General features: G+C 49.8%; 10 protein-coding genes across 10 annotated transcripts; 3 read left to right on the top strand and 7 right to left on the bottom strand.

Annotated features, from left to right (window-relative positions):
* Positions 1-478: 478 nt before the first annotated feature.
* On the bottom strand, positions 479-2,391 carry N7518_006276 (glycoside hydrolase family 32 protein; the record flags this gene model as incomplete). The annotated part of the gene is made up of 2 exons (XM_057187203.1): positions 479-596; positions 647-2,391. 2 exons carry the CDS (start codon positions 2,389-2,391, stop codon positions 479-481), a joined length of 1,863 nt encoding a protein of 620 aa, XP_057038906.1.
* Positions 2,392-3,181: 790 nt separating this feature from the next.
* Positions 3,182-4,928, bottom strand: N7518_006277 (cytochrome P450; the record flags this gene model as incomplete). Its single annotated transcript, XM_057187204.1, has 4 exons — positions 3,182-3,354; positions 3,434-3,700; positions 3,764-4,430; positions 4,485-4,928. The coding sequence occupies 4 exons, from the start codon at positions 4,926-4,928 to the stop codon at positions 3,182-3,184; spliced, it is 1,551 nt and encodes a 516-aa protein (XP_057038907.1).
* A 190-nt stretch (positions 4,929-5,118) lies between these two features.
* Positions 5,119-6,888, bottom strand: N7518_006278 (putative serine peptidase, family S28; the record flags this gene model as incomplete). Its single annotated transcript, XM_057187205.1, has 3 exons — positions 5,119-6,355; positions 6,406-6,620; positions 6,679-6,888. The coding sequence occupies 3 exons, from the start codon at positions 6,886-6,888 to the stop codon at positions 5,119-5,121; spliced, it is 1,662 nt and encodes a 553-aa protein (XP_057038908.1).
* Positions 6,889-8,880: 1,992 nt separating this feature from the next.
* On the top strand, positions 8,881-9,845 carry N7518_006279 (SDR family NAD(P)-dependent oxidoreductase; the record flags this gene model as incomplete). Its single annotated transcript, XM_057187206.1, has 4 exons — positions 8,881-9,164; positions 9,219-9,448; positions 9,499-9,600; positions 9,652-9,845. 4 exons carry the CDS (start codon positions 8,881-8,883, stop codon positions 9,843-9,845), a joined length of 810 nt encoding a protein of 269 aa, XP_057038909.1.
* Positions 9,846-10,004: 159 nt separating this feature from the next.
* Positions 10,005-11,245, bottom strand: N7518_006280 (ankyrin repeat domain-containing protein; the record flags this gene model as incomplete). Its single annotated transcript, XM_057187207.1, has 3 exons — positions 10,005-10,211; positions 10,276-11,020; positions 11,223-11,245. 3 exons carry the CDS (start codon positions 11,243-11,245, stop codon positions 10,005-10,007), a joined length of 975 nt encoding a protein of 324 aa, XP_057038910.1.
* A 993-nt stretch (positions 11,246-12,238) lies between these two features.
* N7518_006281 (putative nucleoside-diphosphate-sugar epimerases) lies at positions 12,239-13,052 on the top strand (the record flags this gene model as incomplete). Its single annotated transcript, XM_057187208.1, has 2 exons — positions 12,239-12,498; positions 12,548-13,052. The coding sequence occupies 2 exons, from the start codon at positions 12,239-12,241 to the stop codon at positions 13,050-13,052; spliced, it is 765 nt and encodes a 254-aa protein (XP_057038911.1).
* Positions 13,053-15,233: 2,181 nt separating this feature from the next.
* rglA (putative rhamnogalacturonase B) lies at positions 15,234-17,382 on the top strand (the record flags this gene model as incomplete). Its single annotated transcript, XM_057187209.1, has 12 exons — positions 15,234-15,492; positions 15,542-15,643; positions 15,693-15,814; positions 15,867-15,936; positions 15,986-16,061; positions 16,109-16,160; positions 16,210-16,421; positions 16,471-16,692; positions 16,746-16,992; positions 17,050-17,190; positions 17,240-17,296; positions 17,353-17,382. 12 exons carry the CDS (start codon positions 15,234-15,236, stop codon positions 17,380-17,382), a joined length of 1,590 nt encoding a protein of 529 aa, XP_057038912.1.
* Positions 17,383-17,744: 362 nt separating this feature from the next.
* On the bottom strand, positions 17,745-19,406 carry N7518_006283 (uncharacterized protein; the record flags this gene model as incomplete). Its single annotated transcript, XM_057187210.1, has 2 exons — positions 17,745-19,024; positions 19,097-19,406. 2 exons carry the CDS (start codon positions 19,404-19,406, stop codon positions 17,745-17,747), a joined length of 1,590 nt encoding a protein of 529 aa, XP_057038913.1.
* An 853-nt stretch (positions 19,407-20,259) lies between these two features.
* Positions 20,260-23,433, bottom strand: N7518_006284 (glycine decarboxylase subunit P; the record flags this gene model as incomplete). The annotated part of the gene is made up of 1 exon (XM_057187211.1): positions 20,260-23,433. The coding sequence occupies one exon, from the start codon at positions 23,431-23,433 to the stop codon at positions 20,260-20,262; it is 3,174 nt and encodes a 1,057-aa protein (XP_057038914.1).
* Positions 23,434-23,940: 507 nt separating this feature from the next.
* On the bottom strand, positions 23,941-25,778 carry N7518_006285 (putative phthalate transporter; the record flags this gene model as incomplete). Its single annotated transcript, XM_057187212.1, has 8 exons — positions 23,941-24,064; positions 24,120-24,581; positions 24,630-24,847; positions 24,898-25,043; positions 25,104-25,221; positions 25,276-25,404; positions 25,463-25,502; positions 25,558-25,778. 8 exons carry the CDS (start codon positions 25,776-25,778, stop codon positions 23,941-23,943), a joined length of 1,458 nt encoding a protein of 485 aa, XP_057038915.1.
* Between the last annotated feature and the right edge of the window lie 381 nt (positions 25,779-26,159).

The following is a 26,159-nucleotide window of genomic DNA, read 5'->3' on the forward strand; positions in this document are numbered from 1 at the left end:
CTTGATGTATGTAGCATCAATTTGAGGTTATATAAAGTGAGTAGGATGATAGAGCAGGGACAAGGCCACTAATAGAAAGAGTACCTACAGTTCGTATGTAAACTCTTAGCAGAATTAAGTCACTCCTTTCCTATCTTGTATCAACTGTCACAGGGATATGGCAGAATTCTGAGTGGTACCAAATTAGAAAGGCGGTACAGGCAGGGATGTGCAAGTAACAATTCCCTAAATATATATTCCGTACAGATACCAGAAATATGTTCCAAAATTTGCAAGAAGTTCTAATCTTTCAAATAATTATGACGCTCGGGACAATACTATCCCGAACGGTGAAACGGAACGATGATCTGCGTCAATATACTAGACTAGGCTAACATACGGGGTCGAATATTCCCGTGTATGTACGCATACATAGACTGTCCTACTTCTTGGAAGAACCAAGAGTCTCGCCGAGGCTATTGGATAACGGGGATTTCGTTCACTTCCTTTGTGGCCAGGCATCATACAGTCCCTCAAAGACCGTCACATCTCCGAATGTCGCTTCTCCCACGCCGTTATGGAAGAAGTTAATTTTAGTCGAGTTGGCGTACCAAGACCTTCATGCGGTTAGTTTTTGACCAATCTTCCATAAACAAGAGAGACCTACCGAGCCCAAGTGCCCAGAGCAAAGCGTCCATTGGCATATACTTCCAGTACACTATTATCCACCACGATAGTGAGCTCCAAAGTTTCAATTTGTTCTTTTCCATTTCGCAAGACATCGAAGAGGCGCAGACGGCCCGCCTCGTTATCACTGAGAATCCCAGCAGTTGTTCTCGCCGCAGCACTTGTGTTGCTGCGGTCGACGATGATGGACTCGTTAGAGAATTGGTAGTAGATAGTTGTAGACTCAAGACTAGAGGATAACACCTGGAAACCAGCCTGAATGCCAGAGTCACGGGCAGAGGTCGGGAAAGATATATTCGCTGCCAGCACGAAGAACTTGCTTGAGGGTGAGGTATTGAATGGCACCGATCCAGCATTCGACAAGGTTTTACCAGATTCGACAAAAGATGAGCCGGATGTGAGAGCGCTGTAAGTCTCCCTGGCAATTGAGATTCCCATTGTTTCGAGGTCGATCTGACCAGAGCCTTCGCGGGCCACGCGCCACGATGTCAAAGCCTCACGCGCAAGTTCGTTATCCACCACGTTAGAGATAGTGCGGACATTCAGCTCTCGCGGCAGTAAGAGAGCCCCGGTCCAGTTTTGTTGAGCGGTAGGGAATCCCTTCACTAGCTCGAATAGATCTCCAGTGAGCCAGACATAGGAAATGAACCGATCGGGGGCACCGCTCTTTGTGGATGCCTGAGAGCTGGCCGGCAAGATCTTGCCTGCAGCAGCATATGCCGACACGCCCCAGTCAAGCACACCCGCCATGGTTGGCTTAAAGGTGACAGAGCCGTCATTTGTGACATTGCCGGTCACCCACAGCATATCATGAATGGAGGAGACTTGAGGAACGATGGGAAGTCCCGAACCCTCAGCACCGAGGGTTATGAATATTTCGCCGTCCTCGCTGTATCCCTCTGCATCTAGACTAAAGACGTTGCCAACCTCAAAGTTGAAGCCCCAACCCCCGGCCCAGTGACCGTTTCCCCAAGTGGTATTAAGGGGCTCCTTCCACCATTGGCCAAGATATTCCCAATATTGGAAATCTGCGTCGTTCTGACGGTAGAGGAACTGGCAAGGCCCGACACCGTGGACACCACCAGATATGGCGACATACCATGTCCCCTGGGTACTATTGACAGATTTGTCCAGAATTGGGCTTTGGAAAGCGTAGGGGTCACGGAAGGCGGTGACATTGAGAGCAAACGGAGGCGTAGGGATCACAGGGCCTTGGTTGAGCTTGGTGAAGTTGTGACCACCGTCATAGGAAACAGCCAAGGATTGTGTCTCGCTTCCCCGGGTGTAGGGGATGGACCAGTGGATTGGGAGATATGATACAGAGGTATACAGAAGAGTTGGCATGCCATCTATACCGCTTGGAATGACCGAGCCATCGAAGACAGAAAGAGGGTCGTTCTTTCCTCCCGCGATGATTGACGGGGCTCCATCGGGATTTAGGTCTTTATAGGTAACGAGATCGTCGGTTGTAGCCCCCGAAATCCCATTGTAAAGCCAGCCCACGTGGAAGAGACCAGTCTTGGGGTCGGTATAGTGCCCGCACGGGTCACCTATATTCCCAGATGGAGGGAGGAGATGGGCTCTGGGTCTCCATGTTTTGAAAAGAGATGCATTTGCCAAGGTAGAAAGGTTTGGCGGGGCCGAGTTATAGTCAATCGGGGTATGGAAATCAACAGCCAATGCCCGGTTTGCTAAACCCACGGTGATTGCATTTGATAGCTTCATAGTGTAGATCTTGAGTAGCTTGTTGAACTTCCGGATATAACACCTTTATATGTCTAATCTTGCCATGATAAATTGACTGAGGTGGGATGAGGACAGGAGCCAATAAAAATAGGATCTCCTTCAATATGGATCTTCTTGTGACGTTCATTTCCTCTTTGGATGGAGTCGGCAGTTTCCGCAAGTCAACGGTAAAACCGCGGGGAAACCCCGGATGACAGTTTCCCCGATGCAAAAAAACACAGGGTCCTCTTAATTGCCTATGATTTTAGTTCTAGGGAATAGACAAGGACAATAGCCCTGCCCAGGTGGTCCGAGGTGAAGTATTGTCGGGAATCCCTGTCGTACCCAAATTAGTTGACGGGAGGCGGCTTGGGAATCGTTCGATGTCAGATGTGTGCCGGTCTGGTGAATGACCAGAGCTTGTGGATTCACACTTGCAATGGGTTCGGTGGTTGGCAAACTGGGAGGATCTACAATGCCTCGGCAGGCGTGGCGTATCAATCACGACGTAATATGGAAATTTTCCCCTTCAACCCTTGCATCAAGAAAGAAGGGTCCACGAGGATCGCCGAATGAATAAGAGCGCCCCGCTCACTCACACTAAGGGCTTATGGCAAATTGTGGATATATTTGCGGGCCTAGAAGACACTCGAAATTTCAGATAGATGATATAGAGGCAAAGCTTGGACACGACTCACAGCTAAGCATAACCTCAAAGCATCCATGAAAAACTGGTATCATTTCGTTGAAAGATCTGTATATACATTCAATCATAAGAGAAACCAAGAAACTAAATCCTCTCCGAAGAGTACAAACGAACAGGCACGCCATAATCATGCGACATCGTGAGGTTAGATAGTTTAATAGGCTCCTGTCGAGGATGGGGGTCCGCGTTTTCGAGGGTATCAAAGTGCTGCATCAGACGAACGACGGTGTAGCTTGCCTCAGTGAGAGCATATTGTTCTGAAATATTGATTGTTAGCACTCATTCGAGGCATCTTCGATTTTGTTTCTCCGGGGAAAGAGAACATGCACAACTTACGACCAAGGCAGATACGCGGCCCACCATTGAAAGGCAGATATTCCCAGCCATGCTTAGCATTTTCTTCCCATCGCTCGGGCCGGAAGGAAGCCGCATCCTTACCCCATAGGTCCGTCCGACGGTGCATAGCGTAGACACTGTAGGCAACCATCGTGCCCTTCTTGATATAAACCGGGGATTGGTGGTCCGCGCCACCGCCGACCGGTAGAGAGGTGTCTTTTGTCGCAACGCGGAAGTTGAGAGGCACAGGAGGCTGGAGACGAAGGACTGTGTTGGAGTTAGTCGGATATCCATTGATAGTACACAGTATATACTGCACCATCGACTCACCTTCATTCAAGACATATCGCAGATAAGGAATATCCTTCAGCTTCGTCTGAGTCATTTCCGACCGTGGATTCTTCGCGTCTCCGAAAATGTCCACGATCTCACGACGCAGCCGGTACCATACATTGGTGTGACGGGAAAGATAGAAGAAGGTCGAGCTCAGCAGACTAGCTGTAGTATCGCGACCAGCCAATAGAATATTGAGCATGTTATCGCGTAGAATCTTAGGGTCATCCGTCTCAGCAGCCAGTGCTTCGAGGAAGATATACCGACCGTCAGCATTTCCCTTTTCTGGGTTCCGTTTCGACTCCAGAGCGAGATTAACATAGTGATCGACGACTTCGTGCACCTGTCGATTTGCCTCGCGGAATTCCTTGGGATTAACAACCCAGTACATTCCCTGGGCGCGACTCCGTGCAGCGAGATAATCCTGCGCGGTCCCGAAGGCGTTGGCGAAACCCTGCGCGCTACCGACGGCGCATTTTTCCAGCACGCCTGTCTTCCCAGAAGGGGGGAGCATGCACCCGACCGACTCCCCGAACAGGAAGTGCGTTGCCGAGTCCAGGGTCAGCAGGAAAAACAAACGCTGAACATCGAAACTGCTTCTATCCTTGGGGATCAGGTCGATCAGGTTGGAGATGTGGTCATCCAACATGGAAAGATCGGCGACCTGTCACTTCGGTCAATCACATGTGCATAAATTCTCCGATAAAGTTTTAGTTACCTGGTCCCTGGTGAACTGCGGGCGCAACAATCCCCGCGCATGCGACCATCCGGCACCATCGAGGGTGAAGATGCCATCGCCTAGCAGTGGGTAGAATTGTTCATGTCTTGTTCCAAGAGAGAAATCTTTGAATTGGGTCGCGAGAATTGCTTTGACATTTTCAGGCTCGATGGTGGTCATGATATTCTGAGACAGGAATGTCTGTTTGTAGGTATTTCCATAGACAGCATATTCGTCGCAGAGATACTCGATCCAGCGCTTCTCACGGACAGCCTTACTTAACCGAAGAAAGCCAGGAATACCGAAGAAAGTCGAAAAGCCCGAACGAGCAGGCTTGCAGTGCAGAGCTTTGGATTGTTTACGGTGATGACGTAGCTGTACGAAGTAGCGCACAACCAAGAAGGCAGAAAGCACGCCAACCAGGGCAAATGTAGGGAATAGCATTTCGTTAACGTATATGAATTGGAAGAAAAGCAATTAAATATGTGAATGGAAATCTAACTCTTATGATATGTCCATGGCCTCCCACGTGAAAAAAGCGGAGATCGCAAGCTGATCCGAAACGGGAATAGTGTCGAATGGGGAGAGACCGTCGCTTGAACCTTCCAGGGTTTAGCAATTACCAAGCCTTGGCCTAGAAGCATCCGAGCCATTCCTTCAACGCTGTGCGGAAGTATCCTCGGGAAATCGCCCCTGGCACAAATGTCGTGCGGAAATCAAAGCAGTGCTCTGCCTTCTGCATGATGTAGCCGAAGACCGTATTTTCCGCCGTCTCAACATTGCACTTGGGGATTTCGGTCGTGAGAGACACTCCTTGCGGGGCTAACCGAGTGCCGGCCGCAAGGGGCGACAAAGTGCGCCACGGATCAAACTGGCCGCCGCTCCAGTAAACGTTGGACGGACGAATGGTCCATCCGCCGGTCTCCGCGTTGATGGCGTCGACCTGCGGGTGCTTAGGGAACAGACCCTTTTTGACAGCCTCCGAAAATGATCGTTCGCAGTATTCCTGCGCATAATCGAGGGTCTGGTATCTGGACAGCAACGAGTGAGGCCCGAAGTTGTCGGTCTGGAAGAATCCCCATTCGGTGCAGTACTGCCATGTCCAGCTGATGGTGTCCGGGTCGGTGGATGGTGCGCCAAGATCGCATACGAGCGGATCGCTGGCTTCAAGCTTCTTGCAATTGGTATCCAAATTCATGTTGACCAGCTGCGTGAAAGGCGGCCATGACGCATATCGCTCCGCGGCGTACTTCTTTCCCCGGCTGGGAGCGAATCCATGTGGGGGCGCCGCTGCGCTAGTCTTCGGGTCGGTCTCCATGTGCTCGCAGAATGACCCCAGACTGCCCAAACCACCTTCCATGCCATAAGACTGGAAATAGTAGTAGATGATCGTGAGCGCGGCGGTGAAATCGCCGTTACTGTTTTTTTCGGCGCCTTCACCGAAGAATTTCCGCTTGATGGCCGCCGCGGACGATTTGCTCTTCGATAGTTCCTCGTCGATGTATTCAAGTGCAGCCTTGATGTCGCTGGTGCAGTTAGAGTGTCCATATGCGACCATGCCGTCATACACCTGGTCGAAATAGACGCTCATGTCGATCCGCGCTTCCACAGGGGCGGAGGAAGCGTAGGAAGCATAAATTGTATCGGGGTACAAATGACGGGTGAACGCAGCTCGCATGCCAGAGTACGAGCCTCCGACCATGACCCATGGTGTTACGCTTGGAGTCAGGTCTACGTCGCTGTAATTTTCGCGAGTGAAGTTGGCGGCAAAGAATGGGATGTCTGCAAGAGCCTGTTTATTGTTGAGGTATTGGAGATGCTCAGGCGTCATGTTCCGGCTGACGTTGTAGGGAAGAGAATCCCCATAGTATCTACTTGGTGTTAATTGAGTCCGAGCTTTCACTGGGGAGAGGATACAAACCGGTGTTCCCAGACAATACCAATTCCACCGAAATCCCTGACCAACTGATAGAAGAACGTGGTCGAATTGCCCAGAAAGGTTTGAGCCGAGGATTCGGCATTTCCTTCACCAACATCATATATGAAGACCGGTCCTCCTGCCTGGTAATGCTCTTCGGATACCCAATAGCGGTTCTGGTAATCACCAACCGAAGAGTTACTGTGATCAATCGGGAGCTACAAATCGTCAGCATTAATCTCCGTCTTCAAGAAATTGGAAAGTCTCAACACATACCGAAACATATTCTGCCTCAACAACCACATCAAGCTGGGCATTTGAAACAGCATACACCGAGGTCTTCTGACTGAGCAGGATATCCGGATAGACCCCGAGCTCAGCGGAAAGCTTCAGATCGCGCTTGAACGACGATGTGACAATTCCTGCAGCTGTACCAGACAGCGCAGCCAGGACCGCAGTCCCCCGAACGATAGTAGAAAAATGCATATTGACAGTGCCTTTTGAGTCTCTCAAAAACCCAAGGACACACGGATAGAGAATAGCTTTCGATTATCTCGGGTCCCTTACAGAATATATATGCATTACGGAGATAGGATACAAGCGCGAAAATGACAAGGCGAATCAGGGGACATTATATGAGAACAATATGATAAGAACAATATGGTTGCGTTTGTCGCAAAGCCGCAGTCATCTGGAACAGGTGGATTGCGCATTCGGGGCACCCGATAGGATCAGCGACGAGTGGACACCATCAGGCACACCCGAGACATGGCCATCGCGTGCGGCCAGTAGCTGCGTCTGTATGACCCGGGGCGAGAGGTCACGGAGTCTAATTTCTGGGGGGTTTGAGTTGGATGTAACCTACCTAGCACGGCATAAGGTGTATGTCTCGAATTAATTAGCCAATTCCCCCAGTTACCCCTCGTTTTGATTGCTATCAACACTTGGCAACGCTGTGATAACTGTGCATTGCGTTAGTTCCCTGCTAGCTCATGTTGACTATCACTTCCCGATTCGGCAGAATGCGATCGTCGACAGATTCAGCGAAGAACTCCTGAGACCCGTGGTGTTTATTGAATTCAATTAATTAACTTTCTAGTCTCAGACTGAGCAACAAACTTCCGCATCTGGTTTTATCTAAAAACAAGCACCACGCGACGTCCAAACCCCCGTAACTGGGGGTGGATCCCGAAACCAGGTCTGAAATCGGAGTCGATCATTGGCCATGGGACTCCGAACAGGTCAACCGGACTCCGAACAATATCCCGACTTTAGTATTGTTGTGTGTAATTGTTTAATTAGCATCACCGTCTCTCTACCGATTCAATTCATGATATTATCTTGTCTCGGCATCACGTCTGGAAACGGTGGGAATTGTGGAATGTTGATCTGGAATGTCTGCGCCAGTTGGAAAAGCCAATTTTGCGCTCGACGTAGAAACAAAGATTGTTTACTGTGGCTTGGATTGACATGGAAGGATTGTTCCACATGCTTTTCTTCTTCACGGGGCTCCGGGACCAGGCCCGTCCCTCTGCTACGGCTGGAGTATATTTTATACATCAATATCACACCAATCGAAAGGTTATACACGGAAAGTCTTACGGTTTATGCTTTTTGTCGTCCATAGAGAAGACATCTAGAAAGACTATAAAACGACATGAAGTGTAGGCATATTCTTGTCTCTATACTAATAAAGACTAGCGGTGAGCCAGTTCAAGATTTACTATAGAAAAATATGATATAGCACACTGGCGAGACTAGTCATAATGTGATACAAAGGTCGGATATACGAAAGAAGCAAGAGGAGGAATCATGAATGTTGTTATTGTGTGGTGAATCCTGGTGGTTATGCGGGGTAGAACTACGAGGTTATAGACCTAGGTACAGGTACTAGAATATACAAGGTCACCTAATAAATCACCCAAGCCCGAATTTATAATCATCTAAACTTCGATATTCAAATATTTGTTCCGAATCAGAGCCTAACACATGCTTCGATCAACTCTGTGTAAGGTAGCACAATTTCACCCACAGGCAAGAAAGGCAAACATACATCGTATATCGTATCCGTACCAACCTTTCAATTGATCATTCGCAGGATAATGATTTGAAATCAAGCTACACTTGGAGTACACTGGCAAGAGAAATAAAAGAAGACAACTGTGTGTCCCAAAAAAGAAAGTCGGACGAGGCCTCGGCACGCCTTCCACCTATATCAAGCCCCTCATCCCATCGCTTTCTCCAGGCTGCTCGGCTATGGAAATCGGACTCGGCCCGATTTGCGACTATGGCTTGCAGAGTGTGACGATTTGTAATAATAGAGGATGTCATCTTTGTTACATGAAGAGCAAGTGACGTCCACGGGCACTCCGGCCCAGTTTCCAACTCTACCACCTGCCAGCATATAAAGCCATGGCGTCCCTTCCTACGAATGCCATTTCTTGAATAACCACCCTCTCGCAAAGGAAGTATCTGATCATGTCGCAGTCATCTCGCTTGCAAGACAAAGTAGCCATCGTCACCGGGTCCTCATCCGGCCTAGGACGAGCGATCGCCATTCGCTATGCCCAAGAGGGAGCAAAAGTGGTCTGCGCTGACCTGACACCAACTGCCCGATCCCAAGAGGAGTCTAATATCACAACGCACGATCTCATCGTCAGGGATGGTGGTCAGGCGAAATTCGTGAAGACGGATGTAGGGGATGCAAGGCAGATAGAAAACTTGGTCCAGGTCGCTGTGAAAGAATATGGACGAGTGGACATGTATGAAAGTCTGATAATGAAGGTCTTCGATTATCCTTCTGACAATTTATTTAGTCTAGTCAATAATGCTGGGATCAGCATTGAGGCACGCACGCCTGCTGTGCTACATCTGACCGACGAGACAACCTGGGACACGACGATGCGTGTTAACACTAAGTCTGTGTTTCTGGGTTGCAAATATGCTCTTACTCAAATGCTGGCGCAAGAACCTCATTCTTCTGGAGACCGGGGCTGGATCATCAACATTTCTTCAATTATGGGTATGATTGGTGGGCCGGAGAATCGTGAGTTCCAACTCAGTCTGTTGACTGAATGTTGCTGATACTTGTGCTAGCATCATACTGTGCATCAAAGGGTGCTGTGAGTAATCTCACGAGGCAGATGGCTCTGGATTATGCCCCTAATAACATTCATATTAATGCTATTTGTCCTGGCTGTAAGTCAATTGGTTTGAGGATTGGCTGAATTTTCACTGACAAAGCTTTAGACACCCAAACAGCTATATTCAAAGAGACAATTACTAACTTGACTCCTTGGGAAGACCTAAACCGGCGCCATCCACTGAAAGGACCTGGAACGCCCGATGACATTGCTCGTATAGCTGTTGTGTTGGCAAGTGATGACGCCAACTGGATGACTGGAGTTTGTCTTCCAGTTGATGGCGAATATACTGCTCGTTAAATAGTTTACTGTTAGTCTATTGACGCTTCACGATTTCCTAGTTGCTATCCTAGTGCAATTTTGAAGTGTTCAAAACAATATGTCCCTAAGCTTGATATCAGAAACAAGACGACATAACTACATTAATACAAGTGTAATGACTACAAGATATCTAAAAGCTCATGCAACATATTCTGGGGGTGCAGCTACCGCCACCTTCGGAGGGCGCGACACTCTCTTACCGTTAGGATCCGAAGCCGCAGCTTGATCAGCCCAATTCCGAATAAGCATAGTCACCTCCTCGTCCCTGCTACTCTGGGAAGCAGTATACCCAATGGAGTCCTTAATCTTAGTGGAAGCACCGTTCTCAAGCAGAAGACGAGCCATCTCAATATTGCGAGTATCAGCAGCGAGATGAAGAGCTCTTCCCATCACCTCCTTTCAGATCAACGAGGACGCCATTATCGAGAAAAACCTGGACAACATCGCATTTCCCCGCCTCAACAGCCTCATGAAAGAGAAGCTCCTTATATCCATCCCGTGCTTTGGGCGAGACCCTCTTACTGCGAAGAAAGACATCAACAACATCAGCATGTCCCTCTTTCGCAGCGTAGACCAGCGGCGTATGCTGGCACCAATCCTGCATTTTAACTTGCGCCGTCACGCCAATCATGCGAAGTCTCCAGCCCGGCTTATGGGCGTCATAGTATTGCATGAGAAGTTCGCAGACTTCGGGGTGACCGTTCTGAGCGGCGCGGTGCAAGGCCGTTTCGCCACGGGAGGAGGATTTTGTCGAGGGGTTGAAGCTTAGGAGGAGCTGAACTAGTTCTGTGTTTCCGCTTTCAGCAGCGAAGTGTAGTGGTGTCTCGCCTCGTTTGTTGGAAGAACTTCCTGTCGCTCGGTCGCATTCAAGGAGCAGTCGGGCTGTCTCTAGATGGCTGCCTTTTGCGGCGTTGTGGATAGGGAGTGCATCGTTGGCATCTCGGGCCCATGGTGACATGCCCTTTTCTAGGAGGAGTCGGGCGATGTCCCAGTGGCCTTGCTCTGCTGCGGCGTGAAGCGGCGAGGAGCCCAGTGAGTCTACCACGTTGATGTCTGCTCCGTTGTCGAGAAGTATTTTGACAGCTTCGAGATCGCCGCTTTTTGCGGCTTCGTGGAGTGACTGGTTTCCTTTGTTTCTCCTTTGTTGGACATAGCTTTAAGATGTATAGAACTATAACGTAGTCAGTCTCAAAATAGTAGACTATCCCGGGGTAGTGCGCGTCTTTTATACGCCTGAAAGAATCCCAAATTTCGGGTGTTTGCTGCTCATTGGATGTGTAGCCTGTCCGATCTTCTCGTATAGGGAACGCCCTATTAATCTAGAGCGAAAGCGCCTGGTCACTCGTTAAATATTACTTCTTCTTCTTGGACAAGTTCATGATGATCTCAATCCGAGGAATAAGAAATACTCAGCCCCATAAATACCCCAAGGCAGGCTCTCCCACTTCTGTACCTGCTCTCTCCCTCTCTCCCTCTTTACAAATACAAGTACGGACGGAGTAGAAATCAAAGGACAATGAGGTAGTCCTAATGTAGTTAAAACTAGATTCATTATGTAATGATAAATTACTGCACCGTCAGTATGAAGCTATTCAGAGATCACACTATCACCATGGAGTAATTCAAATGGCTTCTACCAATAATGAAGATATTTCAATTCTGAAAACTGCATTCATATGCTAGATAGTGAAGAGCATTGGATTAATTAAATGCGCCCAGTAACGAGGTTCCAGGGAAGTATCACAACATTCGCCTCAGAAAAGGCAATATGAACTTTCTCCCAGCCACCGCTAACTACAACGGAGGAAGGAAGCAAAATGGAGAGGTATTGCGTGTGTTGGTTTTTCTTGCCTTCTCACAGAGTCATCCCCAAAATATCACAACGCGAATTATGAACTATGCCCTGGCACGACTAACTTCCTTCTCTCACGCTCCCTGAAAGAGAGCTGGACCCGCCCGGTTCCAGTACATACCCCAAGATGGCAAGGCAAGCAAGCGGAAAGCATCAGCATAGCGGCATGCTATCTGATGCCCGGGGATAATGTTAAACTGTTGCTGAAGTGATAATAACAGTAAGTAATGTGTCGGTAGCAATTTTCGCGTGTCGGTAGCATTTCTCTAACAGTAAACCCGTCTCGTCATCCAAATGGGGTTAAGGTACGGAGTAGTGTGGGTCATTGTTAAATCCAACCAATGAACACTCAAAGCACCCCTGTGTACTAACCGGATGTAGTTAGCATATTGTCAGCATCACCCTTTCGCGGATTTAAGCATTCGGAACGGACCAAATAAAGAGGTATATAATCGGCATTGCTCTCCCATAACTAGACTCTCTTTCGACCTCACGTACATCAATTACATCAATTTCCAAAATGCATCTTATCCTCACAGGGGCCACCGGGCTGGTTGGGTCTTCAGTGCTCGACGCCATGCTCAAAAACGCAGCAGTGTCCAAGATCTCAATCCTGAGCCGAAGCCCCGTGCGAATGGCAGAAGACGCAAAAGATCCACGAGTACATGTCATCACCCACACAGACTTTGAATCATACAAGCCAGAGCTGCTCAACCAATTGAAAGATGCGGATGGATGTGTTTGGGCCCTAGGGATAAGCCAGACTAAGGTCGCCAAAGAGTACGAGAGATCCCACTTCTACGTGGATATCAGAACTAATAATCACTAGACAATACGTCAAGATAACCAAGGATTATACCCTGGCGGCTGCCAATGCGTTTTCCACAATCAAGCCATCAAATCATCCCTTCCGATTCATCCATGTATCTGGTGAAGGAGCCACCCAGACTCCTGGGCGATTCTCGCCGATATTTGCGAGAGTAAAGGGCGAGACAGAAGCGCTGCTTGGAACGCTGTCCGAGCAAAATCCGACCTTTCGGGTCGATAGCGTGAGGCCTGCATTCGTTGATCCGGCGACGCACGATGCCATCAAACCATATATTCCATCTGGTGCAACGGCTGGAGTTGTTGCAAATCTTGGAGTAGCGTTGCTTGGCCCGGGTATTCGGTGCTTTATGAAGTCGATGCATTCTCCAACGGAACAGCTTGGGTCGTTCTTGACGGAAATGGCGATGGGACGCTATGAAGCAAAATTGGAGGGTCCGGGGGTATTCAGACTGGGAGGAGGTTATGTCATTGAGAACATTGGTATGCGGAGAATTTTGGGGTTGTGAGCATCTAAGTATTTAACTGTTTTTTTGTTCTTACTCGTTCCTAATGGCCTAATAATCAATCAACTCCACGGACAATTGACACCGATTCGAATTTGGCACGCAAATTTACCCCCTTCACCCTAGTTCTGAAGGGAAGGGAAGGCGAGAAGGAACCATATGTTGAATTGAGCTAATGGCCGAGATAGAGAAAGGAGAAAGTCCCATCCTGCCTTAGGTAGTAAGGCTACATCAACAAAATTTGTATTCCAGAAAGACAAACAAAAAGGAATACAGAAAATATGACAAGGCCGCATAAGCGGGCCGCTATTTTTGTACAGTGTATACCCTTGGAAGCATATCTATCGCTGCCCAAGCATAAAGAAATGAAAATTACTTATTAACCACAATAGCAAACCCGGGCGATCATGACTCGAAGGGGAAGCCGGACAAGTACAAAGGATGTTGACAGACATAGACATGACCTGGCGATGTCTATTGAGCCCCATCTTGGGCAGGAGGGCGTCGAGAAGCGTAACAGCTGCCAAGCGGATTTTCGCTCACCGAGGGGATATTGTTCTTTGTTAACACAGTGCAGGACATATTTAGGATTTCTCATCCAATCAACTCCATGTTCTTGTGGAGATCGGGGTTCACAGAACGCTGATCTCGACCTGTAAAAGTGACACAATAGACAATCCTCCCCGTCTGAATAAGAGACCTTTTAAAGAAACATCCTTATGCTTATTTATGACGTGTCACCAATCTTGCCTTCATTACGAATATAAATAAAGAGACGAACTGCTGCTGTACTGAAACGGCCACGCCACATCATCCTACTTTACTTCTATACAAGATGAAGTACTTCCAACTTGGTAGCATCCTCGCCTTATGCAGCATGGTTTTGGCCGCCGCAATTCCAGACGCCTCGCCTGATAGTCTTCCATGTCTACCAAAAGGGGGAGGTCGCAACAACAAACCCATTGTGCCGGGCACCGAGTGTGGGGATTTCTGGTAGGGCTGATCTGCCCATCAGAGCAGACATGTTTGTGGAAAGGTACGTAGATCCTTTCCCGACAGTTTCATCTTAGAACATAAACTTACTCGACTACTAGCCGTGCTTCAGAGCGTGTTTGACCTGGCTCGACCCTCTGCCTTGGTACTTGCTGCGCTGGATTGTGAATTTTCTGTTATTCGTGGCTTCCAATACTCTCTATTTTGGAACAATCTGTTTGTATGACTCAATGTCTCGGGATTTCACGTTCTTTCTTCGTTGACTATGTGTACGATGGCTGGGAGTCATTTCAATATCATTCTTTAACGGTGATAATTCTGTGTAGTACGCTATCCATGATCCTTTCGTAATATCACGGTTTACATATCTTCTTGATCGACCCCATACTTTTCCCAGTTCGTAGAAGGCAAGAGAAATGCCAAAGGCCAAAAATAATTATATACTCCGTAGACCGCAAAGCGAGAGAGAGGGTGGTTGCCCGAGAAAGGTGCTTAGGTAAACATGAAGGCATCAACTTCCTCTTGGCAGAGGTCTAAGGCCACTAATCATCTTGAACTCTCAGGAACCTCATGACCTGTACGGAATAGTCATTCTGAAACGGTTGAGTGCATATCCAGTCACCTCCTTATTTTTTCCATTAGGAAGTATTGAGTGATGAATGCGCCAATCACCTCCAAGATAACATCCCCGATGCTGTCTCGGCCTTTCGGCGAAAGTAGTCCGCACTTCGGAAAGCGGAATGATTCTTTTCCATCAAATAAAGGCGGGACCCATCACAGCATCAAGATGTTTCAAGTACATATCGGATTCCTCGACTACTACAGACGCTCCGTGGGATTGAAACAATCGTCACCCCACACGGAGTTACAGGGGGTCTTGGCAAGGAGCTGCATGTACCCTGGCCTTGTGCTTATTTTTAACAACCGGCCTTAGTGTCGAGTTTGCAGATTGCCCGTTCCTGAAATGGTAATTATCCAGCTGCCAAGCAGCCAGAAACGTCGCGCATTGGTGGAACTATGGGCAAATTCATGCAGGAACGGAGCTTCAGTTCGCTGCCGAATCTCCACCTTCTAACATGGAGCGTTTCAACATGAAGAAACAAAAGTGCTCTCCTACTATAATATGCTGCTTGTCTGCCCTTGATCGTTTATTGTGGGACACGAAAAGGCTCTCTACAATACACGTTGGACATGATGTTTTTCAAGTCCTTGGCCATTGCTTCGCTAGCACTTTGGGCTAAGCAGGCATCCGCGGCCTTCGGAATCACTACTAGCACTGCTTCCTATGTGATTGATGCTGGCTCTACAAACCCACTCAAATTTACTGTCAGCCGGACAAACTGTGACATTACTTCGATCAATTACTATGGATCCGAGCTTCAATACCAGTCGACTGGGTCTCATATCGGATCGGGTCTTGGTAGCGCAACTGTGTCTGCCACGCAGAGTGGTGAGTTGAGAAACAAGACGTCTGTTGAAAAATATCCTGATCAATATAGGCGACTACATCAAGGTGACCTGCGAAACATCCACCTTGACACACTACTATGTTGTCCACAACGGAGATTCGACCATTCACATGGCTACATACACAACCGCAGGTTAGTGCTGTTCGTGCGCAAATGTGTTGTTTATACTCATTATTTTCAGAACCTACTATTGGAGAACTTCGATATATCGCGCGCCTGAATTCAGCCTTGCTACCGAATGAAGAGCCATTCGGTGTTGTCTCTAATATTGCAGGTGGCACTGTTGTCGAGGGAGAGGATGTGGTAAGTTTTTTTATGAAGCATTTCTTCAATACAAACAGCTAACACATATCAGTTCTTGGTTAGTGGACAAACGCGAAGCAAGTTCTACTCGAGCGAACGGTTTATTGATGACCACATCCACTGTAAGAACACCTCTACCCTGGCTGATGCGAGTCGATTTAACACAAACAGGTGTCTCTGGAAGCGCGCACCGTGTCTGCATGATCTTAAATCAATATGAGACATCTGCTGGCGGACCTTTCCATCGGTAAGTTACTCGTCCAGCATGACTTGATCCAGACTAACATGCACCAGTGATATCAACACCAACAATGTTGGTTCTTATACTGGCCTATACTGGTACATGGTATGTGGAAACTGTCGCTCAATCAATAACAGCCTCTTACTCTATACAGAACTCCGGACACGTTCAGACCGAGACCTACCGCCAGGGCCTGCACGGCCCATACTCGATGGTCTTCAGCCGAAGCGGTACCCCCAGTTCCACCCTTGACACATCGTTCTTTGCCGATCTCAGTATCAAGGGATACGTCGCCACATCTGCGAGAGGCTATGTTACGGGTACTGCAACCGGGGCTGACTCGACTTTCAAATGGGTGGTTCACTGGTAGGTCCAATGCAATACCTGGATGAGTACATATCTAACTCCAAGACAGGTATAACTCTGCCGCACAGTACTGGACCTACACTTCGTCTTCCGGAGCTTTCACCTCCCCTGCTATGAAGCCCGGCACTTACACCATGGTATACTACCAGGGCGAATATGTCGTTGCCACCTCGTCAGTGACTGTTACTGCCGGATCAACCACATCGAAGAGTATCTCCGGGTCTGTGAAGACCGGAACGACAGTCTTCAAGATTGGAGACTGGGATGGAACGTAAGTTCATTGATTTTAGCCCACATAATTGTTCCGATATTGACTGCCTATAGACCGAACGGCTTCCTCAACGCGGCCAACCAGCTCCGTATGCATCCCTCCGACACTCGCATGTCTTCCTGGTCCCCGACCACCTACACAGTCGGCAGCTCTCAAGTCTCTTCTTTCCCCATGGCCCTCTTCAAATCGGTCAATTCACCTTTGACGATTAAATTCACGGCATCTTCTTCGCAGACCGGAGCTGCGACGCTGAGAATTGGCACAACCCTCTCTTTTGCGTCTGGCCGGCCCCAGGTTGTGGTATGTTCAAGCGCATTCACTTTCTACACTATTAGCATGTATCTAACTTTTACACAGTTCAACGGCTATTCCGGCGCCACCCCGGCTGCCCCGACTAACCTCAACTCCCGTGGCGTCACTCGCGGTGCATATAGAGGGTTTGGCGAGGTTTACGACGTTTCGATTCCGGCTGGAACTATCGTCGCTGGAACTAACACTGTAAGGACTTTTGAGCCCAGTCAGATGATATGATGCTAATCCGGCCTAGATCACCATCAGCGTTGCTTCTGGTAGCTCTGGAGACACTTACCTGAGCCCGAACTTTGTGAGTATCCTTCTGGTTATCTGGTCTTTCCGATGTAAGCTTACCTGTCTCAATAGATCTTCGATTGCGTGGAGCTCTTCCAGTAAATACCTGGGACAAACGATTGAGTTTTGGAACGCACAGAGGAGCATAGGGGAAATTTTTCTAAGTAACAAGAATGCGAATCGCCGTATCTTCCAATATCACTTAACTTCCTGTTGTAATAACGCCTTTTGTTGGACATGGTGGTCACCTGACCATCAGCCCGGTGCGGCAGGCACCAACCCCCATAACTAGATAGTTGGGCATTCTGCCCTTTAGGAATTGACAACTCTCTCCCTCTTCAATCGCATCACTACACTGTAGTCACATCACCTTTTGAAGGTAAATCACAGAAGATGTCATAATATAGACTAGATATCATATGTAGAAAAAGATCTAAGAAAAACGCATAGACAATGCTCATCACTCAAACCCTTGAATGGACCAACCTTCCCCCAACCCAGACAGCCTTCACATTCCGATCATCGCCACTCCAAACCCACTTCTGAATCTTCTCCTTCCAATTCTCCGTCCCAAACAGATCAACATTTCCCACAGGACCAGCCTTCACAAGATCTACACTACCATCAGAAACAACATCCAGCGGACTCGCCTCCACCAGCTTAACCCCACCAAGCCGAATCAGCTGTACATCCCACAACATCCCCTTATCAAACCCACCAACATCGCTCGCCATATCAACAACCGCCGCGCCACCACGCGTAGCAAGGTAAAGACTCTCCGAAACAGACAATTTCTCCCGTCCATCAGACCCATCACCCTGAGGATGATCCCTTTGCCACGCAGCCGATTGACCCAGCAACCGCGAAGCAAGACAAGCCTGGCGCGCCGCCTCAAGGATACTAGGACTATACCCACCACTAACATCCGTCCCCAGCCCAACCGTAATCCCCTCATCGAGCAACGTCCTAACAGGACAAATCCCGGATCCCAGCGCCGAATTCGACGCCGGACAATGCGAGACCTTCGCTTCGCGTGCGCGGATCAGAGACCGCTCATCGGCCGAGAGATGCACCGCATGCGCGAGGATCGTGCGCGGCGTGAGCAGGTTGTACTTATCGTAGACCCCGGCGTAGCTGTCCGCCTCCGGGAAGAGCTCTTTGACGAGCGCGAGCTCGTTGATGTTCTCCGAGATATGCGTCTGGATATGCAGCGGGGGCGAATAGCTCGCTGCCAGCTCTCCGAGGCCCTGTAGTGCGGGACGCGTGCATGAGGGTGCGAAGCGCGGTGTGACGATCGGCTTCACGAGCTTGCCTTCTGGGTCTAGGGTGTGGATGTGCTCGATTGTTTGGCGGGTTGCGACGATGGAGTCGTCAGCGCTGAAGTCGCGGTAGTAGTCTACGCAGAAGTCTGGGTTGTCCATGCAGGCGCGGCCGATGAAGGCGCGTTGGCCGCGCGTGTGGCAGAGCGATGAGAGGGCGTTTGTGGCGGCGACGTGGTTGGTTGCGTAGTAGGAGGCACAGGTTGTGCCGTGGGAGAGAGTGCGGGAGATTACTTGGTCGTAGATTTGCTGCGCTAGGAGGGGGGTGTCTTTAGGGTCGGTTTTGGTTTGGTGGCCTGTTTTTGGGTCTGGTGGTGACCCGAACCGGGACTCTACTGGGAATGTGTAGGTCTCTAGCCAGTCTAGGAGTGTTGATGAGCCGAAGAGGCCCGCGTTGGGGTATTGCGGGGCATGGATGTGGGTGTCTGGGTAGATGTAGTTAATATTAAGATTTGGCCGTCCGGTTTAGGGTTTAGGAAGTTGGATTTGATGCATACCAATAAATCCGGGGAAGAAGAACTCATTTTGTTCCTCACTCGCGGTGACAATCTTCACTCTGACCTTCAAATCATGGCCCCGGGTCTCAATGGCGTCGATATTAACCCAACCATTCCGATTCATCAATTCGATGAACTGATTCTCATCACTGCCGTGCCAGTCCCAGCCTTGAATGCGGCCATCAGCAGCAGAGACCCATAATGCGCCTTGGTTGCGAGACAATTCAGGCTTGGAGCTAGAGTCTGAAAGAACCGTTTGAATGAATGTGCCACGATAGACGGTAAAAGCATAGTCCGTTTGCGATCCCATATTGGCGGGATATTTAAAAGGCCCAATTATTGGCGTAGATATGATCAAGTTGCGGACAGATGGCGCTCTCCAAAAGAACTAGACCACGAATACCGATGTATATTATCGATGAAAATGCAGATCAGTCTCTACAGTGGAAATAAAAAGACCGAAAGACCAAGTCGAAACCAACAAGGCGAAAAAAAGAGGGTCAGGCACACGTTTATATCTGTCTTCTGGTTACTTCTTGCCAAGCGAGCGGCTTAGATAGGTGTCCGGAAACGGTGGACCCAAGCTGTGGAGAATTTCGATGTTGTCCCTGCTTGATTCGAATGTTCTTCAGCTTCCTTTGCGGCATTCAAGGCTTGATTGTAGGTTGCGAGGATGATTAGGGCCACGGCGAGTATTTGGGATGGCGGGGCTCGGCCGTCTCCGATAGCAATACGGTGAGGATACGGTATTTGGAGCGGGTGAGTTTTTTTAGTAGTGTAATTTACGGAGGGACGGTTCTGTATGGTAAGAAAGCGCCGATAAGGCCGTCAAAAGCCTCAAGTTTACATATAAAGCCAGTGAATGTCGTGATTTGTTACTCTTCTTATTGTTTTAGAGATTTTTTTACACTGGACCGAGTTGAATGTCTAGAATATTTATGAATCTTTGAATTGTTTTGTTCTTGGCATCCATGGATGTCGGATGATTATGTTGAATCGATCCAGCGCTCACAAGAATGTAGTCTGTAGGTAGTCTTTTTTACCGTCAATATAAGAAATGTTGAATGTATACACAGAGAAGAGGGAGCATCAGAAGAATGAGCCCCCATATAAAAAAAAAGCAATTAGCGCGGCATGGGTATCATAGATCTTTCGAGATCTGTCTAATCAGTCTCCTCGACAGGCCCGCAAGTGCAGAACAAGTTCTGGTCACCAAAGGCATCATCGACACGAGTTACTGTAGGCCAGAACTTCTTCTCCAAAAGCAAAGGCAACGGGTAGGCAGCCTTCTCACGGGTGTAAGGGCGGTCCCACTCGGTGATGAGCAGGTCGCGCTGAGTGTGTGGGGACATCTTCAGCACGTTACCCTCGCGAGGCTGGGCACCAGACTCGACCTCGCTGATCTCCTTGCGGATGGAGATCAAGGCATCGCAGAAGCGGTCCAGCTCAGCCTTACTCTCGGACTCGGTGGGCTCAATCATAAGGGTGTTAGAGACGGGCCAGGACATAGTCGGGGCGTGGAATCCGTAGTCCTGGAGACGCTTGGCGATATCGATGGCCTCGACACCGGAGGTCTCCTTGAAGGGGCGCACGTCAAGGATGAACTCGTGTGCGCAGCGGCCGTGCTCGTTGGTATACAGAATCGAGTAGTAGGGCTTCAGGCGGGAGAGGATGTAGTTTGCGTTGAGGAGGGTGATCTTGGTGGCGTGGGTCAGACCGCGATCGCCCATCATGTTGATGTAGTTGAAGGTGATGGGCAAGATGCTGGCACTACCCCAGGGAGCAGCGGAGATGGGAGGGGAGAAGGTGTCGCCACGCTTGGACTGCAGGTACTCGCTGATTGGGTGCGAGGGCAGGAAGGGACGCAGGTGCTCGCCGACACCAATGGGTCCCACGCCGGGGCCACCGCCACCGTGGGGGATACAGAAGGTCTTGTGGAGGTTCAAGTGGCACACATCGGCGCCAATCTCACCGGGAGAGCAGAGACCGATCTGGGCGTTCATGTTGGCACCGTCCATGTAGACCTGGCCGCCGTGCTCGTGCACCAGGCGACAGGCCTCCTTGGCACCGGGCTCGAACACACCGAAGGTGCTGGGGTAGGTGATCATGAATGCAGCCAACTCGTCCTTGTGCTTCTCGCACTTGGCCTTGAGGTCCTCCAGATCGAGGTTACCAGTCTTGGTGTCACACTTGATGCTCACAACGCGCATACCAGCCATGGCAGCACTAGCGGGGTTGGTACCGTGAGCAGAGACAGGGATCAAGCACACGTTGCGCTTGGCATCGCCCTTGGCCTCGAAGTACTTCTTCACAACACGAAGACCGGCGAACTCACCCTGGGCACCCGAGTTGGGTTGCACAGTAACCTCGGCCATACCGGTGATATCAGCTAGCTGCCGCTCCAGATCGTCAATCATCTTTGTGTAGCCCTTGGCTTGCTCAGCAGGCATGAAAGGGTGAATCTGGGAGAACTCGGGCCAAGAGATGGGAATCATTTCCGTGGTAGCGTTGAGCTTCATGGTGCAAGATCCGAGGGGAATCATGGAGTGGGCCAGGGAAAGATCCTTCGATTCAAGGTGGTGGATGTACCGGAGCATTTCAGTCTCGGAGTGGTAGGTGTTGAAGACTGGGTGGGTCAGGTAAGAGGAGGTACGCTCAAGGCTGGCGGGAATAGTGGCCAGACCAAGAGTACCATCAATCTCGACGGGAGAGGCAGACTTGTGAGCGGCAAAGACATTCAAAATGCCCTTCACCTCATCCCGGCCAACAGTCTCGTCGAGAGAGAGACCAACCTTGTTTCCGCCCAGACGGCGGAGGTAGACAGAGGCAGCGCGGGCCTCGGCCATAATGGCATCAGCTTCCGCAGCACTGGGCAGTTCAATGGTCAAAGTGTCAAACACAACGCCGCCGTCAGCGCTGTTAGAGCGGACAGGGACATCATAGCCCAAGCCGACAAGCTTCTCGCGCAGCAACGACGTCATGGACATGATACGCTGGGCAATGGCCTTGAGGCCAGCAGGGCCGTGGTAGATAGCATACATGGCAGTCATGTTAGCAAGCAAAGCCTGAGCAGTGCAAATGTTGCTGGTAGCCTTCTCGCGGCGAATGTGTTGCTCGCGAGTCTGCAGAGCCAGGCGCAGAGCCCGGTTACCAAGGCGGTCCTTGGATACACCAACGACACGACCAGGCACCTTGCGCTTGTACTTGTCGGCACAAGCGAAGAATGCGGCGTGCGGGCCACCGAAGCCCATGGGAACACCCAGACGCTGGGCACTTCCGAACGCAATATCAGCACCAAACTCGCCGGGGGCCTTCAGAACGGTCAAAGCCAGCAGGTCAGTGGCTACACAGAAAGTACCACCCTGGCCGTGGATAGAGTCACCCAGAGCCTGGAAGTCGTAGATACCCCCCTCGGTATCGGGGTACTGGGCAAGCACACCGATCAGGTGGTCCTTCTGGTCCTTGACGATCTTGAAGTCATCGGCCAAGATATCTCCAATCACGAGGTTGATTCCGAATCCATCAGCGCGGGACTTCATCACTGCAATGGTCTGAGGGTGGCAGAGATGAGACACAACGAAGGACTTCTCAGCCTTCTTCTGCTTGGAAGTGGGCATTGTGGCGTAGGACATGGTCATGGCCTCGGCAGCGGCGGTGGCCTCGTCCAAAACGGAGGCATTGGCGAAAGCCATACCAGTCAGATCAGCAGTCAGGGTCTGGAAGTTCAGCAGAGACTCCAGACGGCCCTGGCTGATCTCAGGTTGGTAGGGTGTGTAGCTGGTGTACCAGGCAGGGTTCTCGAGAACATTGCGTTGGATAACCGGAGGCACAATGGTAGGGTAGTAGCCGGTTCCGATATAAGTCTTGCCGGAGATATCAATCTGCTTCCGGTAGGTGTCCAGCAGCTTAAGCATATCGGTTTCTCCCAAACCACCCAGCTCACTGGATCGGTAAAGGCTGATATCGGCATGGGGCTCGGAGACCTTGAGGTCCTTCTTGGAGAGAATGTCCGCGGGCAGGACCTGCTTCACGAATTCATCCAAGGATGCCACCGGCGGGTCGAGCACGGCGAGCATCTCTGCCGCGGCGTCCGGAGAGGGGCCAATGTGGCGGCGAGGGAAGGTATCGAGAGGCTGGAAGATATCCTTGGGGTGGATCTCTCCATTGTCGGAGACGGAGCTAGTATGAACAGCACGACGAGGTGCAGGCTGAGAAGTAGTCAATGGTCTCCGAGTGTTCAATGGTGACAATGAAGATCGGGCAATTGAGGGCACACGAACACGCGACCGCAGAGCAAGCTGGCGGCCGCCGCGGAGGGCGAATAGTGATGCCGCCATACTGAGACCGGAGGATAATGAGGGCTTTAGGGAAAGCACTCAACACATCCACAAGTAAATCAGTGAATCAATGAGTTCGGAGGATGAAGAAGACAAAAAGTGCCACAGCTCCAGAAATTAATATTTATTGCCCACGCCTCTTTCCTTTCCCTGTCCGATCGTCCGATGACGGAGAACCTGTCGGGAAACGTGCAGCGGCGATAAGAAATTATAAGAACATTTCTTATCTGACCAATCGCAGCTGCCACTATTTGCCACTGGCCCCAGCTTTACCACTGACCGCCTTCCACTCGGAGCAACTAGCCGGTTTCCCGTCGGGGAAGTCACGGGCCATTGATCTACGTTACTCCACGAATTCCCCACCGAAGGGGAAGCTCCGATGGTCTCATAGCTTTCCTTGAGCTTCGGTTTATGGTCATTTGGGAGAATACAACATATTAAAAATGTAAAAGGCCTGCTTTCGCATTACTATCTCAATCCTATCTAGGACAGAATATTTCTCCGGGTTCAAATTGTATATCGGAAGGCCGCATCACCCTCAATGACCCGCTTTCCCCGGTCCGCCTGCTTATTACAGATCCGGAACCACAGACTCAACCCGAGGACCAGCAAGACGATGAGAATGTTACACCTGGTGAAACAAAGTCAGTACACGAAAATAATCTGAGACAGAAGGGAAGACGTACCCAATAGCGGCATACATTCCGGGTCGGTACTCGGGTGCGTCCTGTTCCCGAAACACCAAGCTACTCACGATACCACCGAGGCCTCCAAAGCCTACAAGGGTAGCACTGGAGAAAGCACGCGTCCACTGGCCGCGCACATTGTTCGCCTGGTATGCCATGCAGGCTGGGATATTAGCATTGGCACCGGCAACGGTGAAGAACACGCCGAAGTAGCGGACAGCGTCGCTTTTAGCGAATCCCATTAATGGCAGGCCAATTATGGCGAGCAAGGCGTTGAAAATGAGAATTGGGGCGCGCATGTGGTACTTGTCGCCAACCCAGGCCGTGGCGTACATGACGATTCCTGCGAACCCGTAAGGCGGCGCGACAAGGCATTGGGCTTGGCCGACGCCGTATCCCATGCCGGACATGAGGATTATGGGCAGGAAATATGCGATGGCGTAAGTGACGGTAGTGAGACAGCTGGGATGCGGTTAGCAGTAATCGGGTCTGCTTGAAAAGGGAACGCACAAGAAGATCATGGCAAAGCCCCAGATCTTAAGATCCACTGCAGGTTTGAGGAACTTTTTGAGAGAGAAGGCCTCCATATCGCCATCGTTTCTGTCCTTATTGATGCGACGGATGATGAATGCGCATTCCCTCTCGTTTAGGAAGTTCCAGGACTTGTGTGCGCGGTCGGGGAAGTCGACGAGGAAGAAAAAGCACAGGATGCCAATACAGCCGGTGATCTATATTTCTTGTTAGCTTGATTTTTTTCGGTTGACCCAACTCTCCATACCACTCCCTCAAGGATGAAAATCCATCTCCAGCCGGTCAGGCCCTGCTTTCCGTTCAATTGCATCAGACCAAACGCAAGGATACCCGCCAACGCAGAGGCAACACATCCAATGAGATAGAAAACGGAGAATCGTTTTTGGACGTCATCTTTGAAGAGTCAGTACTGTGCAGTCGCTCGGAGATATTCCTTTCGGCCATTTCTCTTACATCGGGTATACCAGCAAGATAGCAAGTAGACGCAGCCAGGGAAGTAACCAGCTTCCAACACACCCAAAAGCACACGCGTTCCAACCAACGCGCCCCAGTCCTGGACGAATCCCATTCCCTGCGCCGGTCAGCAAACCAGAGTTTTGATGTTGAGAAAGCGGAAATCCCTTACAATCATGATACCCGCCCAGCATAAAATAATCGAGCCCAGGAAGTAAGTTGGGCCAACTTTTCGAATAATGACCGTCATCGGCGGTTGGAAGAGAATATAGGGCACGAAGAACATCAGGACGACAATGGACTATTCAGAAGTTAGCCCTTCGCCCTCTGGGAAATGGAACCCATTTGTTTGAACATACATAGCGCTCCCCTATGTCCAATCGCAATTCCTTTTTCAATCTTTCCATGGGTCAGCTATTGTTCAACACGGTCTCCTGGATGACTGTAGTCTTACCCTGCAACGGCGGCCATGCTCAAATTCGTCCGGTCCATGAGCGAGATGCAATAAGCCAATCCAGTCATTGTCACCAGACGCAGATCAATTCGTCGAATAATCTTCTTCTGCTCCTGCGGTGTGAACTCATCGTCATCATCGTTGAGAGGGCTCTTCCCCACGATGTCCTCGATGCGGTGATCAGCAGGCAGTTTCTCATCGATAGGAGTCATTGTCCCCATGCTGATTCTGAATTGAATTGGGATATTTAATAGAAAGATAAGATGTAGGGGTAAGAAATAAAAAAGGATTCAATTGTCTTTGGCCAGAAGTAGGAGACAAATCTGCAGCCTTATCTAGCAGAACGACAAGGATCAAGAATTTATGTATACAAGCAGAGACACACCGTATAATAATCTAACCATTCCTAAACCAGCCATTCAAGATCGCCGCTCGCTTATTACAACCCGCTTCAACCTGCCCAGGAAATTCCCCAAGAAACAAGACAATCGAGATCGCAATAGCCGACAGAAAGTGGCCAAGTGCCTCGGGACGAGCACAAGTCGTATAGCAAGGGAATACGCCGCAATATCGTCCGAAAAAACAAATGAGGGGGAAATCAC

The sequence above is a fragment of the Penicillium psychrosexuale genome (genome assembly GCF_028828465.1).
Source record: "Penicillium psychrosexuale strain IBT 29551 chromosome Unknown utg000004l, whole genome shotgun sequence".
Taxonomy (NCBI): domain Eukaryota; kingdom Fungi; phylum Ascomycota; class Eurotiomycetes; order Eurotiales; family Aspergillaceae; genus Penicillium; species Penicillium psychrosexuale.